Source organism: Aureobasidium namibiae (genome assembly GCF_000721765.1).
Source record: "Aureobasidium namibiae CBS 147.97 unplaced genomic scaffold scaffold_13, whole genome shotgun sequence".
NCBI lineage: Eukaryota > Fungi > Ascomycota > Dothideomycetes > Dothideales > Saccotheciaceae > Aureobasidium > Aureobasidium namibiae.
In genome coordinates this window covers 755,279-774,579 of record NW_013581196.1, presented here as the reverse complement: position 1 = coordinate 774,579, position 19,301 = coordinate 755,279, and the positions used below count along the sequence as shown (strand labels likewise).

The 19,301-nt window shown below is 51.5% G+C and overlaps 6 protein-coding genes across 6 annotated transcripts; 3 read left to right on the top strand and 3 right to left on the bottom strand.

The window, feature by feature from the left end:
* Nucleotides 1-402: 402 nt before the first annotated feature.
* M436DRAFT_51206 (PIN domain-like protein) lies at nucleotides 403-4,269 on the top strand (the record flags this gene model as incomplete). Its single annotated transcript, XM_013570023.1, has 2 exons — nucleotides 403-1,923; nucleotides 1,969-4,269. 2 exons carry the CDS (start codon nucleotides 403-405, stop codon nucleotides 4,267-4,269), a joined length of 3,822 nt encoding a protein of 1,273 aa, XP_013425477.1.
* A 1,329-nt stretch (nucleotides 4,270-5,598) lies between these two features.
* On the top strand, nucleotides 5,599-6,698 carry M436DRAFT_51578 (electron transfer flavo protein-like protein subunit alpha; the record flags this gene model as incomplete). Its single annotated transcript, XM_013570083.1, has 2 exons — nucleotides 5,599-5,904; nucleotides 5,955-6,698. 2 exons carry the CDS (start codon nucleotides 5,599-5,601, stop codon nucleotides 6,696-6,698), a joined length of 1,050 nt encoding a protein of 349 aa, XP_013425537.1.
* A 587-nt stretch (nucleotides 6,699-7,285) lies between these two features.
* M436DRAFT_34116 (uncharacterized protein) lies at nucleotides 7,286-10,177 on the bottom strand (the record flags this gene model as incomplete). Its single annotated transcript, XM_013569947.1, has 1 exon — nucleotides 7,286-10,177. A coding segment is annotated over one exon (2,892 nt), but the record flags the coding sequence as incomplete, so codon positions are not given.
* A 1,270-nt stretch (nucleotides 10,178-11,447) lies between these two features.
* On the bottom strand, nucleotides 11,448-13,694 carry M436DRAFT_65632 (uncharacterized protein; the record flags this gene model as incomplete). Its single annotated transcript, XM_013570156.1, has 1 exon — nucleotides 11,448-13,694. The coding sequence occupies one exon, from the start codon at nucleotides 13,692-13,694 to the stop codon at nucleotides 11,448-11,450; it is 2,247 nt and encodes a 748-aa protein (XP_013425610.1).
* Nucleotides 13,695-15,618: 1,924 nt separating this feature from the next.
* On the top strand, nucleotides 15,619-16,659 carry M436DRAFT_11716 (uncharacterized protein; the record flags this gene model as incomplete). Its single annotated transcript, XM_013569926.1, has 3 exons — nucleotides 15,619-15,699; nucleotides 15,821-16,006; nucleotides 16,060-16,659. Coding segments are annotated over 3 exons (867 nt in total), but the record flags the coding sequence as incomplete, so codon positions are not given.
* A 774-nt stretch (nucleotides 16,660-17,433) lies between these two features.
* M436DRAFT_65630 (uncharacterized protein) lies at nucleotides 17,434-19,056 on the bottom strand (the record flags this gene model as incomplete). Its single annotated transcript, XM_013570155.1, has 3 exons — nucleotides 17,434-18,516; nucleotides 18,609-18,913; nucleotides 18,978-19,056. The coding sequence occupies 3 exons, from the start codon at nucleotides 19,054-19,056 to the stop codon at nucleotides 17,434-17,436; spliced, it is 1,467 nt and encodes a 488-aa protein (XP_013425609.1).
* Nucleotides 19,057-19,301: the final 245 nt, after the last annotated feature.

The window sequence follows — 19,301 nt, the reverse complement described above, 5'->3', positions numbered from 1 at the left end:
AGATGGTAGGATAGGCGATGCGGGAGCCATTTTTGTCGAAACACAACAAACAGGATGAGCTGGAGTCAGCCATGGCAGGATCGAGGCAGATACTTGAGAGATATAGCAATCTGGCGGGCGGCTACGAGGGGAATGCGTTGACTCGTGTTGAGTATCACATGCATGCAGAAACTGACCTCTAAATGGAAGACAGTTCGGCGTGTTGAGAGAGTTCGTTTCCTTGGACCCTACCCGCCAGTCTGTCGGCATGTGAAAATGGTCCAAGCTTGCATGTGCAATCGCGCACAGACCTGTCAGCGCGTGTACGTCACCAAAGGCTCGACTTTCTTTGAGTCTCCGTCACGCGAACAGAGCTGCTCGGTCAGGCACTACTCACATGCTTCTCGTCAGCATACCGTCGCTATGGGTGTCACTGGCCTGTGGTCTGTCGTCCAGCCCTGTGCCCGGCCTATCAAGATCGAGACCCTGAACAAGAAACGACTCGCCGTCGATGCTTCCATCTGGATCTACCAATTCTTGAAGGCCGTTCGTGACAAGGATGGCAATGCACTCAGGAACAGTCATGTCGTCGGTTTCTTCCGACGTATCTGCAAACTGCTATACTTCGGTATCAAGCCCGTCTTTGTCTTCGATGGCGGCGCTCCTGCCCTCAAGCGTGCCACCATCAATGCTCGCAAGCAGAGAAGAGAAGGAAGAAGGGAGGATGCTACTCGCACTGCCGGCAAGCTACTTGCCCTTCAGATGCAGCGTATTGCTGAGGAAGAGGAGAACAACCGCAAGCGTGCCACTCACGCTGCTCCACCAGAAGAGGAAGAGCCACTGCCCAACACCCTGGTCTATGCCGATGAGGTCTTTATGACTCCGCAGGAACGTCAGCAGAACAAGACTTTCAAAAAGAAGGATCAATATCACCTGCCTGATCTGGGTGCCCCTCTCTCCGAGATGGGTGCTCCCAATGATCCGAGAATCATGTCGCTAGAGGAACTCGAGAACTACGCTCGTCAATTCGACACTGGCGAAGACATCAACGTATACGATTTCTCAAAGATTGACTTTGACGGTCCTTTCTTTCTCAGTCTTCCGCCCAGTGATCGCTACAACATCCTCAACGCAGCCAGACTGAGAAGCAGACTCAGAATGGGCTATTCCAAGGACCAGCTGGACACCATGTTTCCCGACCGTATGGCCTTTTCCAAATTTCAAATCGAGCGAGTGACTGAGCGCAATGATCTAACACAACGTTTGATGAACCTCAATGGCATGAATGACGACCTCATGTACGGTCTTGATGCTCCTGGAAGAGTCGCTGGCGAGAGGGGCAGAGAGTATGTCTTGGTCAAGAATGACGGTGTCGAAGGTGGCTGGGCTTTGGGTGTCGTCACGGGTAAGAACGACGGTGTTGAGAACAAGCCAATCGATGTCGATGCTCCCGAGCAAGACGCCAATGAAGAGCAAGACGAGGACGAAGACAACGACTTCGAGGACGTCCCAATCGAGGGCCTCAATCGCTTACCTAAAGCGACAGCTACTCAGCACGAGAAGACTTTGGGCACCGAGATGGCTAGACGAAGACAAGCCTTCTACAGGTCCAAACGAAGTGCCCCTCGCAAGCGAGCCAAGGCGCCTCAATCTCGTAGACCTGCAGAAGCCGAGGGCTTGTTCGTGGAAGATGATCAAGACACCGCCATGGAAGTCGACGACGAAGATGGCAGTGCCTCTGACGACGAAGAGCTGCAGCGAGCTATCGCCATGTCTATGCAGAATGAGGATGCTGAACCAGAGGAAGGACCGGCACAAGAGGAAGAAGAAAAAGAGGATTGGCTTGAGAAGTTCAAGCAGTCCCGTGCCGATGAAGGTCGTCCTATTCCACGTGGTGGAGGGCTAGCTATTGCTCATATCGTCAACAGTCGAGCAGGCAAAGCAGTGCCAATCGCCTCAGCCACCAGTGGTAATAACGGAGACGCAGAGGTACAAGCTGCTCCCGCAAAGTCTCGCAACGAGACTGCGTCCGGTCCTAGTGCTTTTGGCGAGGGAAGTGATGACAGCGACGATGATATGGATTTCCAGGCCGCTCTTGCTGAGTCGCGCAAGTCTAAGTATCAGTCGAAGCAACTACCGAAGACTCGACCTGAACCACCGGTCCGATCAGCACCGCCCAAGGCAACCCCGGCACCTAAGAATGCCGGCGGGTTTGCAGGTCCCCTTCCCTTCGAAAAGCTAGATTTAGGTAGTTCCCTACTTGGCAAGAAGAAGATGCAAAAAGCGCAAGAAGAGATGGCAGGAGGGTTCGAGAGAGACGATGCGGGTCCAGCCAAAAGGGATTCATCAGAGCCTCTGCCTCCATGGTTCGACGGAGATCTTGGTGCCAATATTGCCAAACAGAAGGCTCTCGAACGTGACGATTGGCAAAAGACCAAAGCATACAATGAAGAGTTCCAGTTTGCTGAGGTGCCGCCTCTTGGTCGTCGGTCATCACGAGATATCATCGATCTGGATCTCGAAGAATCACAACCAAAGGTCGCAAGTCAAATCATCGACATCTCCGACGAAGAAGAAGAGAACGTGATCTCACCAAAGCCTGCCGACACGGTTTCAGCGGAGCAGCCCGCTATGGGCGACCTAGCAGATCGAGTCAGAGCCGCGCCTCCTACTCTGACCAGTTCCGAGAAAGAGCAGGTTAAAACATCTAATGTACCAGTGATAAGTCGCGAAAGTCCAGAGGCAGTCACACAAAATGGGACTGCTACCGTGACAGAGCAGCCGAAGAAAATTGCTGCACCATCAAAGAGCAACCCGTTTGCAGCAGAAGAGGACGATGACGACGATGAGGAGATGGAATGGGAACAAGTCGACAAACAGCAGACCAATCTTGGGAAGGAGCCATCGGTGACGGTCCAGCCACAAGTCAAGGAGCCCTCGCCAAACTTCACAAAGCAGCCGACGCCGGAGTCTGCCAGAGAACCTACAAAGTCACCCTCTCCGGATTTCGAGAACGTAGATATCCCACAAGAGCCTGAAAAAATACAGGCAGAGACTCCAGAAAATCACCCAACAGTGGATCCGGCTGCTGACGTACCAGGATCTGTGACCGGTACAGCAGACCAAAACCTCCCTGTGGATCCTGAAGCCGATGAATTTGGATATTACTCGGATTCGGAAGACGACGAGCTTCTCCGCCAACTTGCCACTGAGACAGAAGAGCATGCACGATTTGCTTCAACGCTGAATCAAAAGACACAGCAACAGAATGTGGAAGATTATGAGCGCGAGCTCAAACAGCTTCGTACGCAACAAAAGAAAGATAGACGTGATGCTGACGAGGTTACACATGTCATGATCCAAGAGTGTCAACAACTGTTGAAGCTATTTGGCTTGCCTTACATTACTGCACCGATGGAAGCCGAGGCTCAATGCGCAGAGCTTGTCACTCTTGGCCTAGTCGATGGCATCGTGACTGACGACTCGGATTGTTTCCTGTTCGGCGGCACTCGCATCTACAAAAACATGTTCAACCAGGCCAAATTCGTTGAATGCTACCTGACCTCCGACTTTGAGAAGGAATTTGATCTCACACGCCAGAAGATGATCGGCATTGCCCATCTCCTTGGTTCAGATTACACCGAAGGTCTACCAGGTGTAGGTCCAGTCACAGCTCTGGAGATTCTCTCCGAGTTCCCCAATCTGATTGACTTCCGCGACTGGTACAATGCCGTCCAAATGAACCAGATTCCCAAGTCTGAAGACGCCACGAACCCATTCCGCAAGAAGTTCCGCCGCCAAGCAAACAAACTGTTCCTTCCCTCAAACTTTCCAGACCCGAGAGTGGAGAGTGCATACTTGCAGCCAGAAGTCGACAGCGATCCTTCAGCTTTCCAATGGGGTGTTCCTGACTTGAGCGCCTTGCGCAGTTTCCTGATGGCAACCATCGGCTGGAACTCTGAGCGCACAGATGAAGTTCTTGTTCCCGTCATCAAAGACATGAATCGTAGGCAAGAAGAAGGTACACAAGCCAACATCACTGCATTCTTTGATGGTGGAATTGGTGCAGGTGCTTATGCGCCAAGGAAAAGGCTCGAGCAGGGTAGCAAACGTATGGGTAGTGCGCTTGACCGTATGGCAAAGGAAGCGAAGAAAAAGAGGAAGGGTGGTGTTGTTGAGGACGGAGAGGAGTATACTGAGACTGCTGAGACGGAGAAACCGGCGCCGAAGAAGAAGGCGAAGCGGAACTCGAAAAGGTCTGCTGCTGCCACTGCTTCGGCTGATGTTTAGATGGTCATGCCCCACATAGACGTCCTAGCGATGAAAAGTCAAGTAGTAGTGATCATCAAAGAATACAGATACCACTTGAGGCTTCTGTTACTCTTCTGAAGCCTGCACAAAAATGGTGTTTCTATGATGAATTCTCAACAACCACAGCGACCAGAGCTACCATTCGACACGCCTCAGCGGGAGCAGCCTCACAGTTTGCCGTTCCGCGTTGGTCTGTAGTCCCAGAAGCCCTGCAAGACCGCAAAAAAAATCATGAATGCGATGGGACTCGAACCCATGCAACTTTCGTTACCAGGAAACTCATTGAACTGAGAAGCTTTTAATCGCTTGAATCTGGCGCCATAACCACTCGGCCACGCATCCGCTGATGTAGAGATCAAAATCTTCAATAACTCAGTAGCTATGACTGTTTTTCCCCGAAGCTTCACCGAGGCTTCACTTGTTCCCGCAGGCAGCATGGATGGTTCGCCACCTTGCGCATAGCACCTAAACAGACGTTCCTTGATCTGTTATAGGTTAGAAGCGCTGCTGTTAGATTTGTATGTTCGTGTCGTGTATTTAGGACGATAAGAGACGCGAAGTGTAGAAATGGGCAAGAATGCAGACAACGTGAAAATCTCTTCGTCATCAATCTGCCAATTCAGACAATGAACATCACACACGTTCCAGACGTTCTGTTCAACTAAATACACTGTATAATAACCCCCAAAATTGTGATGACTACCTACGTCCTTGCAAACACTCTTTTCACTTTCGGATCATTGGTGTCTGCTCTTGTGTTAACGGGCTTGAAAATGCTATGTCTTTAGTTGAGCTTCATAGAAACCGCTTTTTAGAAAACATAATGGTACTTTTCTCTATTAATATTAGTATGCGATGCGTAACGTGACTGAAAGCAAAGCAGTCGATAGAGGTATATCTGCTAACATCGTATAGACCATATCGAGGGGGAGCCATAGTCGGCAGCCAGGTAGGTTTTCTTGGACTGCATGCAGGGATGTTATGGCATTGATATCTTGGTAGGAGCACAATGATGCGATGACGGTAGTTCCTTCTCCCTAGTGATACTAGACAGACAGACGAGCTTGAAAAAGAGAGCATGAAGTGTCTTTTCACATGATACCCAAACTAAATCCTGTTTCAGACGAATAGGCTAGTGAGTATTCTTTCTGCTGCTGATAAGGACGGTCCGACGGCCCTCGGGTGATGGCTTTCTTGCACTGGGGAAGCTTGTTGGCCGACCTCGGCTTCGCGAAGATCATCCTTTGTATGCATGAAGCGGGGAGTTTCTCGAGTCTGTGATTCCATTTTATTTGCACGCATCGCACAATGTTCTCAGCAGCACGACACACCGCCCTGCGGCAAGCCCGCTCATCATGCATGCGCCCTAGAGTCACGGCTCCTCTGTCGCGCGATGCCGCCCTCGCTCGCCTGCTGTCGACCCTGGCCGTCCTGGAACAAAGAGAGGGAAAGCTGAACATGTCATCGCTTGCCGCCGTGAGCGCTGCCATGAAGCTCGGTGGGAGTGTCACTGGATTCGTCGCTGGATCAAACGTCAAGGCTGTTGCCGACGAGGCTGCAAAGGTCGAGGGCTTGGAAAAGGTCATCTATGTCGACAATGCCGATTATGACAAGGTGTGTTCCTCGCCTCCCACATTGCGTCCACGAACTGACATGCTCTTTAGGGTCTGCCCGAGAACTTTGCCCCCCTGCTCGTCGAGAACATCAAAAAGGGAGGCTTTACTCATGTCCTCGCCGGCCACTCTGCCTTCGGCAAGAACCTGATGCCCCGCGTCGCCGCCATGCTCGACGTCCAGCAAATCTCAGACATAACCAACATCGAGTCGGAAGATACCTTTGTGCGCCCCATCTACGCCGGCAACGCAATCCTCACCGTCCAAACCGCCGATAGCCCCAAGGTCGTCACCGTCCGTGGAACCGCTTTCCCCTCGGGTGCCGCAGAAGGTGGTAGTGCCTCGGTCGAAGAGGGCGTGGATCCCAAGGCTGCTTGCCCGACCGAATGGATCAGTGAGGACCTCGCAAAGTCCGACCGTCCCGATCTCGCTACCGCCGAAAAGGTCGTTTCCGGTGGCCGTGGTCTCAAGTCCAAGGAGGAATTCGACCGCATCATGCCCCCGCTTGCTGATGCTCTGGGTGCCGCTATTGGTGCCTCCCGCGCTGCTGTCGACAGCGGTTTCGCAGACAACAGTCTGCAGGTCGGTCAGACTGGAAAGAACGTCGCTCCTCAGCTTTACCTCTGTGCTGGTATCAGTGGCGCTATCCAGCATCTGGCTGGTATGAAGGATAGCAAGGTTATTGCTGCCATCAACAAGGATGCCGATGCACCCATCTTCCAGGTCGCTGATGTCGGCCTCGTGGGCGATCTCTTCGAGAAGGTTCCTGAGTTGACCGAGAAGCTCAAGGCATAAGTTCAGTTAACGAAACACACCAAAGAAGGGATGTGTCATGTATAAGTACTACAGGTTGGCCAGGCGCATTGTCCATGGCATCTTTTTTTTTCCCCCTTGATCAACCATCTTGACAATCGAGTGCATTGCAAAGTGACAAATGAAATACGATGCTCCGTTTTCTTTATTCAATGTCACGTCCCTTCTTGTCTTTGCATGATTGTGATACGGTAGCATTGCAGTGTCTGCATTTCGAAGGGGAAGCTATCTTCTCCCTTTCCTCTTTCTGTATAGCTCCTTCTTGCTTGCTTTCTAAGAAATACTCATTGTTTCCTTGTTTGGGAAGATCCACGCGACTCTGTCCTCTTCTCTCCTCGACATGTGCCTTTCTCCCTCTTGCTCAATGCAAGTCTTCCTCTCTCGACGCTCAATGCATGAATATCTCTCTCTTCCTCTCCTTGCTCAGAGCAATCTCATCACTCTTCGATGCCCATCGCACGCAAGCATCTCCTTCTTTCCTCTCGCGCACGCGCGCTCCACGCTCAAAACAGACTCATCAAACTCTGGAAAATCTCCTTGGCATCCTGCTTCACGGCTTTCCCCCCCGTAGCAAGATTGGCAAGCTGAATCTTCTTCTTCTGGAGTTCGACAATCTTTTCCTCGAAACTGTTTGCCATGATGTATCTTCTGATATGCACATCTCTCTTTTGACCGAGTCTGTGCACGCGATCTACGGCTTGCAGTTCAACGCCAGGGTTGAATTGTGGTTCCATCATGAAGACGTGGTTGGCGGCGGTGAAGTTCAAGCCTTGGCCACCTGCTTTGATGGAGACGAGACAGACGGTGATGGAAGCATCTGACTTGAATCGGTCGAGGACGGCGGTGCGGGCGCTGACGGAGAGTTTGCCGTCCAAGCGCAGGAAACCGATGTTGCTGTCTTTGAGAGCAATTTCGATGAGATCAAGGTACGAAGTCCAGGACGAGAAGACGACACTGCGGATGGGAGGTTCGCCGATCTCGACGAGCGAGCGAGAATCCTCAATGTTGCGCTTGAGGTCTTGAACCAAGGCCTTGACTTTGGTATGCTGGCCGCCGTATTCGACGCCCTTCTTGCTCTTGACTTGGCCCTTTTTCTTTTGACGGGCTTCGGCATCTTCGTCGACGTCTTTTTGGCTGATGGGGTGCATGACGGCCTTGACGTATTGCTCGCATTGAGGGCATGTGGCGTAATTATCTTGAGTTTGAGTGCTTCTGAGCTCGTTCCAGTATCTGTCTGCGCAAGCTGGGCACACCAAATGGAGACATGGAGTCAGGTAACCAATGATGTCTTCCGTCTCGTCTTCGCTGTCCGAGCTGTCACTGTCGGCTCCGGCGGGCTCGATTTGGCCAATACCATTCGAGCAGCATGAACAGACGTCCATGGTGCTCTCGCGTAAGAGATGAAATGTGTCGTAGACCTGATCCTTGGTCATGGGTGGGTTCTCTGCATCACCCTCCTCACCAAGATCGATGGCCGTCTCATACGAGGTACCTTGAAGCGCCTTCATATCGTCTTCGCTAAGCAGTTCTCTTCCATGTGCGCAGATCAATCTCAGTCTGGTGATGTTGACCAGAACATGAGCGTAACTTCTGCCTCTAAGACGGTCGTTTCCGCGTGTCATAGCGCGAACCTTTCTGTTGGCGTCCTTGGCGAAGGCATCGTACAGAGCTTGCTCTTCAGATGAGAAGTCGAGACGAAGGATTTCCTCAACTCGGTCGGGCAAGTCGATCTTGTCTTTTGAACGTCTGAGCGTGATACTGGATACGAGAAGTCGAAGGTTATCAAGCACTTGAGGATCGCCTGCCTTGAAAGGTGCCATGAAATGCTTCTCGAAGATACCCTTGTCGGAAAAGGGATAGATCTTGAGGAATTTTACGAGAGCACCAAAGTCATCGAGCTTGTTCTGAACTGGCGTACCAGTGACTGCCCAACGACGCTTGCTGACCAACGCACATGCGGCCTTGAAGGTAGTGGTGTTCTGGGTGCGGATGGAATGTGCCTCGTCTAGAACAATACGAAACCATGCGAGGCCCGTGAGTGCGCTGAAGTTTTTGGAGGTAGACGTAAACTCGCTAGCGGCTGTGCTGTAAGATGTGACAACAATATCGTACTGTGACAGGGCGTCAAGATCCTGCTCTCTCTTGCTGCCGTGGTACATGTAGTAGCTGACTTTGGACTTGTCGAGATGTTGACCAATCTGCTCTTGCCAGTTCGAAATGACTGACTTGGGACAGAGAAGCAAAGTACCGCCAGACCGGCGTTCGACATCGTTGATTCGGTCGTTATCGTCCAAGTCACCAGCGCCGAATGCTCTGGCATCTTCAAGCGTCGAGCAGATCAACGAAAGAACGGAGAGTGTTTTGCCCAAACCCATCTGGTCAGCCAGAAGACCACCCATGATTGGACTGACTTTCTTCAGTTCGTCGCCAGTAATCACATTGTACCAGGCTCTGGAACCGTCTTTGCGAATCACAAACTTCCAGAGCGGATCCTCTTCGGGCGGAGTGTGTGTCTCGTGCTTGGTTAGAAACCAGAGGGCCTGCTTCTGATGCTGCATCAGCTCCGTCTTGACGAGTGTGGTGTCAGCCTCGGCCTCCGGAAGTTCCTCGGTCTTGCCGAGTCTGTCAAACATGGAAAGAACATCACTTTTGATCTCCTCGGTGGTACGGACCCGATAGCTGGTGGTGGACTGAGCTGTCACAACCGCAGAAGCCTTGTTTCTGGGCACGACGTTATAGTTAGGAACGTGTGGGTTGAGGACTTCGGTGCCGTGTGGGATAACCAGTGGCTTGTATAGAAAGATCTGACGTTGGCTGAGATGTCGACCGATTCCGGTGGCGGCTTCCGCGGCGCTGTAAAGAGTGATAGAGATATCCAAGGACTTCGAGATAGGTTGACCAGGTTGTTCGCCGGCATCCTTGTCACGTTCCTTCAAAAGAGGAGCGAGACGGACTTTGAGATTGGCGTTTTTGAGTAAAGGCGCAATGGCGGTAGCGGTGATAAGATCGAGCTTGCCGAATTCAACATTCTTGCCATCCATCGCGAGGTACGTCTTTTCTTGGCCGACGCGAGGCTGTAAGGTCATCTTAGCTGGTGGCCATTTGTCGGAGTGTTTGCTCAGGTTTCTGTTGGCGGCAGGAACCTTGTGTGCCATAACTTTGGCGGTGATGGAGCCGAGACAAATCTCACGTCTGAGATCTTGAGTGGTCGACTTCACTGACACCACTTGGATCTCATCGTCCTCCTCTGCCGTAAGGTCGATTGCCGCGGAAGGTCCTGCTTCGCGAGCGCCCAGATCACGCTGCTCCTTGAGATACTGACCGATCACACCGCCCTTACCAGCCTTGAAGGTTGCGTTGTGGCTGGTGCCATTGATTTCGTCGATCTTCTGCTTCTTGGTGACTGGCTCGGCCTCACGATCTGTGAGGTTGAACTGTCGCTCCATGAAGGAGCCAACACCAGTGATCGGCTCATCCTGTGTTTCCGTGGTGAGATCGTCCTGATCTCTCTTCTTGCCTTGAGGAACAGTCAGATCTTCGTCCATGATGAGCGTTGGATATGGTTTGATGAATGCTGAAGTGGTTGTGCTGAATGACGATTGATATTTGTGTAGTGGATGAGATAAAAGGTGGGTCGAGCGAGTAGTTGATGGTTGTGTGGTGGAGTGTTGAAGTGTTGAAGTGGAGTAGACGGATGAATTGGGAGGTTGATGTAGTAGTTGGAGTGAAAAGAGAATGTGGTGGAGGTGGAAGTGTAAATAAAGCAAGCAACGGTGAGTGTAGTAGGTAAATGCTCGAGTCGAGTAATCTTCCGAGAAGCGCGATGAACAGACAGATGTGAATGCACAGAGACGGAGATTGTAGTAAGAATGGGTACGCGATATGAAGCCAAATGAATGGATGATTGATTGAATTCCGTCACTTACTGGCTGCCGCTGCTGCTCTGCGAGCCGCCTTTGGATTGAGCAACGCCGCTCGCTGCGCAGCATTCATCTCACAATAGCCAAAACGAGCGGAAACTCGAACATGCGACGACAATAGTATTTTGGTGTGAATGAGTAGGTCGCTGGAAAGGCGGGTGAATGTTTGTTACACCGAGTCCCGATGAGGTCTGGGGCAGCAGCACCCGTCATCGTCGTCGAGGATTCAACGACCCACGACGACGACAAGACCAAATCACACAACGTAATTATCTGATCAGATGCACTTGAGGAAAGAGCCAGGGTCGCTTGACTGGATACATTGATCAAGAATGATTTCAATATCTTGTTTGGACTGATGATTGTGAAAGACCGGTGCGGCGTGCGCAGAAGTTCGTCTCCTCGCCACAGCCAGGCAATCTCCCTCGGGGACGGGGTTTCCAAGTCTTGCATCGACTCTATCATTCTCTTGCATGTTCATTTTTTTTTTACTACAGTTGAATGACATATTGACTTTCATTGCTGGTCTCCGAGATGCACGAGTTTCACCTTCACGAGAGCCGAATAATCTGAGCCAGGGTTATGGCTCGCTCACTGCGCAAGAAACGATCAAGACGATTGTGGTCCTCATCAAGAACCAGCTTGTTACTATCACACGCCGCGTCAAGAGATTGTCATCAATCGTTCGTTTCAGGTATCCTAAGTGTACACATGCTATGTTTACAGCGCCTTGCAATAATGCTGCCCACCATATGTTTTTGTGCCCTTCCATGCCCGAACCACATCCGGAACGCCGAGGTATCATGTCATCCTAGCACCAAGTAAACACAGGAGCCCTGCCCTTGACCATTTCGATCCTTTCAACAATGACCTTTCTCCTGTAACCCTCCTGATCTTCTGCTGCAGCAAAGCCAAGATCGCCATCCAGCTCTGCATCGTCCACGTCAATCTCATCGTTTCTCTTTCCGATAGCGAACGAGAACCTCCTACGTTCCCCAAGGTTGTCGAACAGTCTTCTTGTCTCATCAAGACTAAGCCTTGACTTTGAGCGAGTCGCGACGGGCCGTTTGGATCTCGACTCTTTTGCAGGATCGAAAGTGAAGCCTTGTACACTAGACGGTGACAGGGGAGCATTGCTGTCTTCGCTCCTTCTGACATCGCCACTACTGTTCTGTCGTGAGATGTTGAAACGATTGTTGTGCGGATGGTCGGGTCCAAGAAGATCAGTTTGCAACTTCAATGGAGGCGCTGAAGCATAGGCAGCACCTATGTCCAACTCTTCTTCCTCTCTGATACCGGGGACCTTGATGACGTCCGCGTGCTTGTGACGCAGATCGTTTGATGGTCGCAGAGGCACGGCCACAGGGATCTCAACCAGATCATCCCAAACGCAGACTCGAGCACGTCTTGTCAATTCCAAAGGACCGTGATCCGGCGTCTTGAGTGTCTCCACAACGTTCCATGCCTGTCCTTTCATGACGGCGATTTGACGAGCAAACATCTTCTCTTGGAAGTCGGCATCCTGTTCGAAACATTTGCGCAAAGCAACCTGAGTCTCACTCCACCACTGCTTGGATGTCAGTAGAGGCAAGAAATGTTGCTTGGTCTTCTCCGAAAATGGCCGGCCGATCAGAGAAACAGGGAGAAACAGCCAGCCGAATGGGAAACTGCGCCAAGCGTCAGGGTGCTTCCAAGGCCATGACAGACTATTGTCGATAGCACCAAGAGACACGGAAGCAGAAGATCGTGGGTTGGTCTGACCGCCAGCAGTCATCATCTCTTCTCTTCTGTACGGATCAGCCTGTCCATTTGTCGAACTTCTAGGTGGTTCGAGCACAATCTCAGCTTGTTGAGTTTTCTGATCGATTCTGATCATCCAATTGTCAAGTCCGCGATCGGTGTTGCGCATAATATAATCCAAAATCACAAGCTTTTCTAGCTGTTCGCGAAGCGACTGTTGAAGAGCAGGCGTCCAGAAGACTTTCCGGGAGCGTTGGCGATCGCTATACGGCGCTCGAGAGCCCTCGATGTCTTCATCCTCATCGTCAGAAGGAGCACCTCTAGGTCGACAGTCCTCTCCCCACCTCCTCTTTTTCCGGCTAGGCGCAGCATCTGTTCGAAATCCTGAGTTGTGTTGATCGGGCCACGGGTGTTCTTTTAGGAAGATGTTTGCGTCCTTGAAGCCTTTGAGGAAGACCTGGAAACTGCCTTGTTTCTCGGGAAATGGTTTACCTTTGCGGTAGTGTGCACGCCTGTCCCAGAAATCGTAGAAAAACGCCTTGGAGGAGAGTGTAACGACGTCTGTATAAGGTACCAGATTGGTTCGTAGACGGCTATCCAGGACGTAAGCGGCTGCCTCGGAAACATAGCTGAGGTTGGGAATGAGACATGCTCTTCCAAAGAAGAATGGGAAGAGGTTTCGGTGGATCCACTTTGTCCATTTGGGGTTCTTTGAAGCGTATGGTTCTTCATCCTTTGGTTTGAAGACGCCAACGACCTTGCCAGAGGTGTTTCTCGCAAAGTAACTTCCAGAACTGCCCTGAGTGATGAGTTTGGGCTGCATACCCATTTCAATGGCGACCCTGACGCTCTCAACGATCTCCTCGAAATCGGTCTTGGATATCCTGTCCTCGTTGGACTCATCGGGGTCTGAGGCTAGTGTCTCGGCCGTCGCGGGTCTGATCCAGTCAGGAGCCACAAAGACCGAGTGGTGTATCTCTAGATGCTCCTCCTCCTGCGATTTTCCCTTGACCTTGCGAATCTTGAATTTCTGTGCGATCTCATCGGCCCATTTCTCCAGTCTAGCGTTGATGGCCTTGATGTCGACTCCAGAGTTTGTACGCCGTCGTCGGTGGTTTGGGGATCGGCCTTCTGGTAAGTCCATACGCTCACGGCGCTTCGGCTGTATGGGCGCATATGTGGTACCATCGGCGTCGAGCGAGATGCGGGACTGGCCTTGGTGGATGATGTCGTCGTCGGAAAGCAGGGATTCATCGTCCTCCTCTTCTGCCTGAGCAATTCTGGCGTAGCCAGACGTGGCTGGTCTGGACTTGCCCATGGTGAGCTTTGATTGTGGTTGTCGAGAGAGACAGGTGGCCTGTCACGTTATCAACACCAGTGACCAGCTTGAACACGAATGTCGATGGAATGACGACTGGGGACGCCAAGCTTTGTCCCCAGGAACCAGATACAGGGGTTGGTGGGTACGAGTATCAACAAAGAAACTTGTTTGAGCATTCGACTGTTGCGGAGCCCTGATACACTATTACCCAACCATACTGCCCCCTGACAATGAGTCTGGATTACAGTCTGAGATAGATCCCATGGTACACCACTTCATCCAAAAGTAAAGTACGATAGGTATAGCTTGCTTATCGCGGCTCGACTTGTCAGACGTGCCTGCGATAGAACAGTCGTTGTTGGACGATAGGAGATTTCAACTCTCGAATACGATTGCACCGCCCCGAGGGTAGTCGAACCATGCTCGCTTGTGTGCGCAATGATCATGGCAAAGTCCTTGGTAAATGAGAAACTCTTGCCCCTCGAGGCCCCTTGAACCTGTTCCCCGGATCTGCGCAGTCGGTGGCAGGCGGCCCAAGCTCATGACATCTCTAAGCAAAGCCCTTCCCTTCTCTACTATACATCGTGTCAATCACAATCTGGTATCAACGACCAGCATTGTTACGCTGATCTATATCTACAATCGATCGTCGATCGCTTCCGCGAAGGATGGACCTCATCTCTGTTCATGCGTAACGGTTTAGGGATAGGCTTCGTACACTGCTCTACCGCCAATCTCCTGCCTCGACCGTTACACAGCCGTCGAAGGCGAGCTGTACTTTGATTGCAATTGCGGCTCTTCAAAGGAGCGTTTGTTTACTGTTGACCTGCTCTCGACTCCACAGATGACGGTTGAAGGAAATGTTGCGATCCAATTGTGTCTCTTGAGGAATGAGTGATACTACGCAAAACCAATCTGGACTTGGAGGATGCGGAATGTTGACATGTCCTGGAGTCAGCCTACAATTGAAACAATTCGGCCAGCTATCACAAGTTTACCATGGACGATGATGCTATCACAGCTATCACAGTATGATAGAAGCGCAGAACGGTAGACACAACGCCTGCTAGAACCGCTTTGCGTTTGTTGCTGTTGTTTTGGCAATTTACCTCGACGCCGAACATCAAGCCTCTACCGTTGTCATTACATGGTCGCCACCCCTGGGCAGGGCTTCAGGACCTATGTATACTTAGGCACACGCTGGACAACTAATTGATCCGACCTACGACCTCTATCACGACACTCTTTTCGTTCGCCACTATACTAATATCCATATTAATTCAGTCATTCATTCTTTCGACACCTTCTGAAACACGCTCATTTCATCCGACCTACACACTCTCTTGACATCAACGAGATCTAATCGATTGACGATATACAAAGATTTGACGACCTTATTGCCGCAACGATGCTTCACCGAACTTCCATGGATGCATACAGACCTGCTTCGATCGATACTTCGTACAGACCTTCTGTAATGGATCCCTACAGACCCAAGTCTTCGATGGGTCTCCACTACCCAGTCACTCTCACACCTCCAATCTATGCCGATGACAGACCTTTCTTCGCACACATGGGTAGTGAGATCCCTCGACCATCTTCAGCAGCTCCAATGTACACCACACCGCACTACTCGATTCCGCAGCGATCGTTCAGTGGCCCAATGCAACTCCCTGGCGTGTCGAGCTTGGGACCGTTTGGAAGCGCTCCAATGATGATACCAAGGTAAGCATTATTTGTTCTGTTGTTGTTGAATGCAAGAAGCTTTGTGCCTGAGGCAGAGAAGGCTCGGCGTCGGCATTGATCCTTATCAAAGCCGGAAAGCGGATCCGAGATAAGGGTCCGAGCTTTCGGGAATCTCTGAGCTGCCCTATCAGCGCGCATTTGGCACTCGATACAGGACTGACTCTTTTCCTTTCGCAGAACCTCTAATGTTATGCACACGATGAACTACGCAACTTCGGCGCCTGCTGCCACTGCCGGTGGCCAGCAGAACGGACCTGTACGTTGTGTCCCTGAGAGTTGGTGGTGTTGCGACGGGCATTTGAGGCGCGTCGCGACGCCCTTCTCTTATCCTTATCTTCCAAATCGATAACGACTTGCTGACTCCATCATCATCACAGCCTGTATGCCAGAACTGCGGTACCAGCACCACTCCGCTATGGCGTCGCGACGAGATGGGCTCGGTCCTGTGCAATGCTTGCGGTCTTTTCCTCAAGCTGCATGGCCGTCCTCGTCCCATCAGTCTCAAGACGGACGTTATCAAGAGCCGCAACCGCGTCAAGACTGCTACCGGCCCCAAGAAGAAGGTCCGTCAACCCTCGCCCTCCATCATCCTTGCAACATACTAACATCGCCACAGCCTTCGCTTGAGTCGCCCAACTTCCACCATGTCAGCACTCCCGTGGGCTCGTACCCTCCCCAGCGTCGTCACTCAGACCGCATGTCCTCTGGCGAGCACCAACGCTCACCCTCGCCCTCATCTCGCAACAACACTCCTGGCATGCACTCGCACAACCCCAACATTGCTCCCCAACACGTCTTCGACAACGTCTCTCTGTCCGAGTCATCCTTCCAGCCCGCTGGCCTGCCCACTTTCGCTCTCCGCCAGCCTTCCCCCGCACCCTCAGTCAACGGCATGCACCCCGAACACGGCCACCAGTACCCAGAGAACACTGCTTCGCTCAAGACTCGCGTGAGTGAGCTCGAAGTCATCAACGACCTCTTCCGCGGCAGAGTCGCCGAGCTCGAACAGAGCGAGCAAGACGCCCGTGCCAAAGAGTCTTCTGCCCGTGATGTCGCAGACCAATACAAAGCCGACCTCGACTCTGCTCTGGTTCGCGAAGCCGCTCTCAAGAAGAGAGTCGAGCTCCTCGAGGCCGAGGTCGAGTCCTACAAGTCACAAGCTGCCCCTGCTCCTAAACGTCTCCGTCTGAGTGATGTTGTCCGCGATGACAGCTCCGTAGATGCACCCGCTGCACCCTCCGACTCCAAGCCTGTGGCTGCTTGAACGACCCTACTCAATATACTTAATGCTTGACGGCGGCGTTGGTGTCTTTTTTATTCATGTCTAAAAGGAAAGAAAAGGCCATACCCCTGTTGCCACTTCCTGTTTTGTTTTGTTTTGATGCCTCCGACCGCATCTTGTTTTTCATGTTAGGCTTAGAGAACGAAGAAGGGAGCATGATGTCCTTTCCTTCTTCCCACCACAAAAGATGATACAAACTACTATAATCAAAAAGAACCCGTTTTCTTCTACATCATTCTCCTCCCTCAAACACCCGAAAGATGCGATACAGAAAACCTCTATGATAAAGAAGACCTCATTCCTTCGCTACACCGTTTCCTCTCCTGAACATGACGAACACACAAATCTTGACCAGCACATCGACCTTCTACTCTTGCTTTCTCATTGTCAGTTTTCTGACACACCAAAGAAGCAGCCTTTTCCATATGGGCATAACGCTTCTATCCGCCCTGCACCGCAAGACATCTCACCTTCACTCTCCCTCCCTCCTCCCTCTTCGTCTGCTTCCTGCCAAAGGGTCCTACGTAACTTCGCACCTTGCGCCCGTATCCTCCTGCACCGTTGTTCTCGTCATCTCATCGAAAAACCGTTGTCGATATGCCAATCCATGGATACTGCAATCTAATCTGTTAAGCCCTGGCCTTGCGATGTCACAAGATTACTACGAAACGTTGGCGAAAAAAATCCCGAGAATAGAACCTCAGCACGTCATTTGTTATTCTTTGGGTTCAGTGTAGAGAAATGATTGGGAAGCAGATGGGTCCCCGGAAGAACATTGTTGTGGATAATACAGGATGGCGATCCGCCGTGCGTTGGGCAATGTGGAATTTGGGACCTGAGAAAATGGTCCTCTTCGGTAGGTGATCCTGGTGCTCCGGGTGCTCCCTCCTCGCTGGGTGCTCCCTCCTCGCTGGGTGAGCCCTCCTCGCTGGGTGAGCCCTCCTCGCTGGGTGAACCTTCCTCGTTAGGAGATCCTTCTTCGTGAGGCCCTTCGCTAGGTGGTGGTCCTTCACCAGGATATCTTGTCATCTCCTCTGGTGACAGAGGCTCCTCAAGACTACTTGCCTCCGAGTCGTAGAGATCTTGTTCTGGCAGGTAGCTTCCTTCAGACTCTTCTCTCCCATGTCTTGCAATGTCCGCTACATCCATCTGATTGCGTATGTAGTTTTCGTACTCTTCCATGGAATCGAACCAATCTGAGTCGAGGAGTCTTCTACAGAGTTCTTCTGATCTCGGGGAGCGGAATTCAAAAGGATCGTAATAGCCGGGGTCCGATTGCGTGCGATGAGGGAACTCGAACGGACGTTGGTATTCGTCCATGCGATTTATGGCCCGCTCTATCGCCTCCTGATCGAGACCAAATTCTCTACCTGCCCTCGAGGCCTCTTGACTCAGGAGCCAATCGATTGTGTCAGAGAAGTCCGCCACCCGAAGTTCTGATGGACTAGGCCAGCTGTCGCCACTGCTGAGACTGCTGAGATCGCTGAGAGGAGAGTTCGAAGCGCGAAGTTGTTTGAAAAATCTTGCAATTCGCAAGAAGCTGACAGGTTGTTCGAAGAGTTCCAGGATCGCGAGGAGAAGTTTCTCGACCGCGTCAGATTCAGCCAGCTTCTTACCGACCGCTGTTAAGAGCGCCGCTGGTACTGCGGTTCCGAGTGTGGCTCTACAGGCTTTGTCGCACTTCCATCCTTGCCACCTGTCGCCGAACATCAAGGCGGTGCAGTTGACGGTGAAGTTATCGTATGTAATGCCTTGAGTACCATCATCGAAATTGGTGTTGTTGATACAGGCCTAGAGTGAACATATCATTAAGTTATACTCTGGTAACGTATGGCGATATTGAGAACTTGTAGGACATACAACGATCTCGGGGTTTAACTCACATCTGTTTCAGCATCAGGCCGTTCAGGGAATCTACCCCACTTCTCGCGAGCTATCACCGCCATCCTGTGTGCAACAATTGCGTTGTTCGGCCTATCGTTGGTAGCTTCTGGATTGGTGCTGTCGATTGTGGTCGTTTGCTGAGTGTCTGTCTGAGTGGGCTTCACCTTGGAGACAAGAGTCCAGCCATCATCGTCTCCATCACATTGAGTTGTGGCAGAAGCCTTGTGAGTGCGCCAACTGGTCGAGACGGTCGTCCCCTCGCTTGAAGAATGGGGCTCGATGTATTTTGTCGACAGAGTCGACCCTATGTATGGACCGTTGTCGAAAGCCAATGCTGATGAGACAGCAATGCCCGATAGATAGATTACTTTTGACAGCAACATCCTGGTCGCTATGCTCCTTGAGAATGCTCGTGTGGACCAAGAACGAAGCAAGATGGGAAGACATTGCCCTTCTTTGTAGGCAGCAAATATTCTCCTCAGGTCTTCGAGGAAGCTTCTTTTCGTCATGCTTTATGGTGGATCACCAGAGGATCAACAGACCACGAAGTGGAACTCCCGATGCTCAATAGAGTGAGAGAGCCGATAATCTACCTAGGGTCGAGTTTCGTGATGCGAGGCATGATACCAATCAGAGTGATGATTGTTTGTGGGTCTAGTCCGTGAGCAATCGTGCCACTCAGAGTACACAGT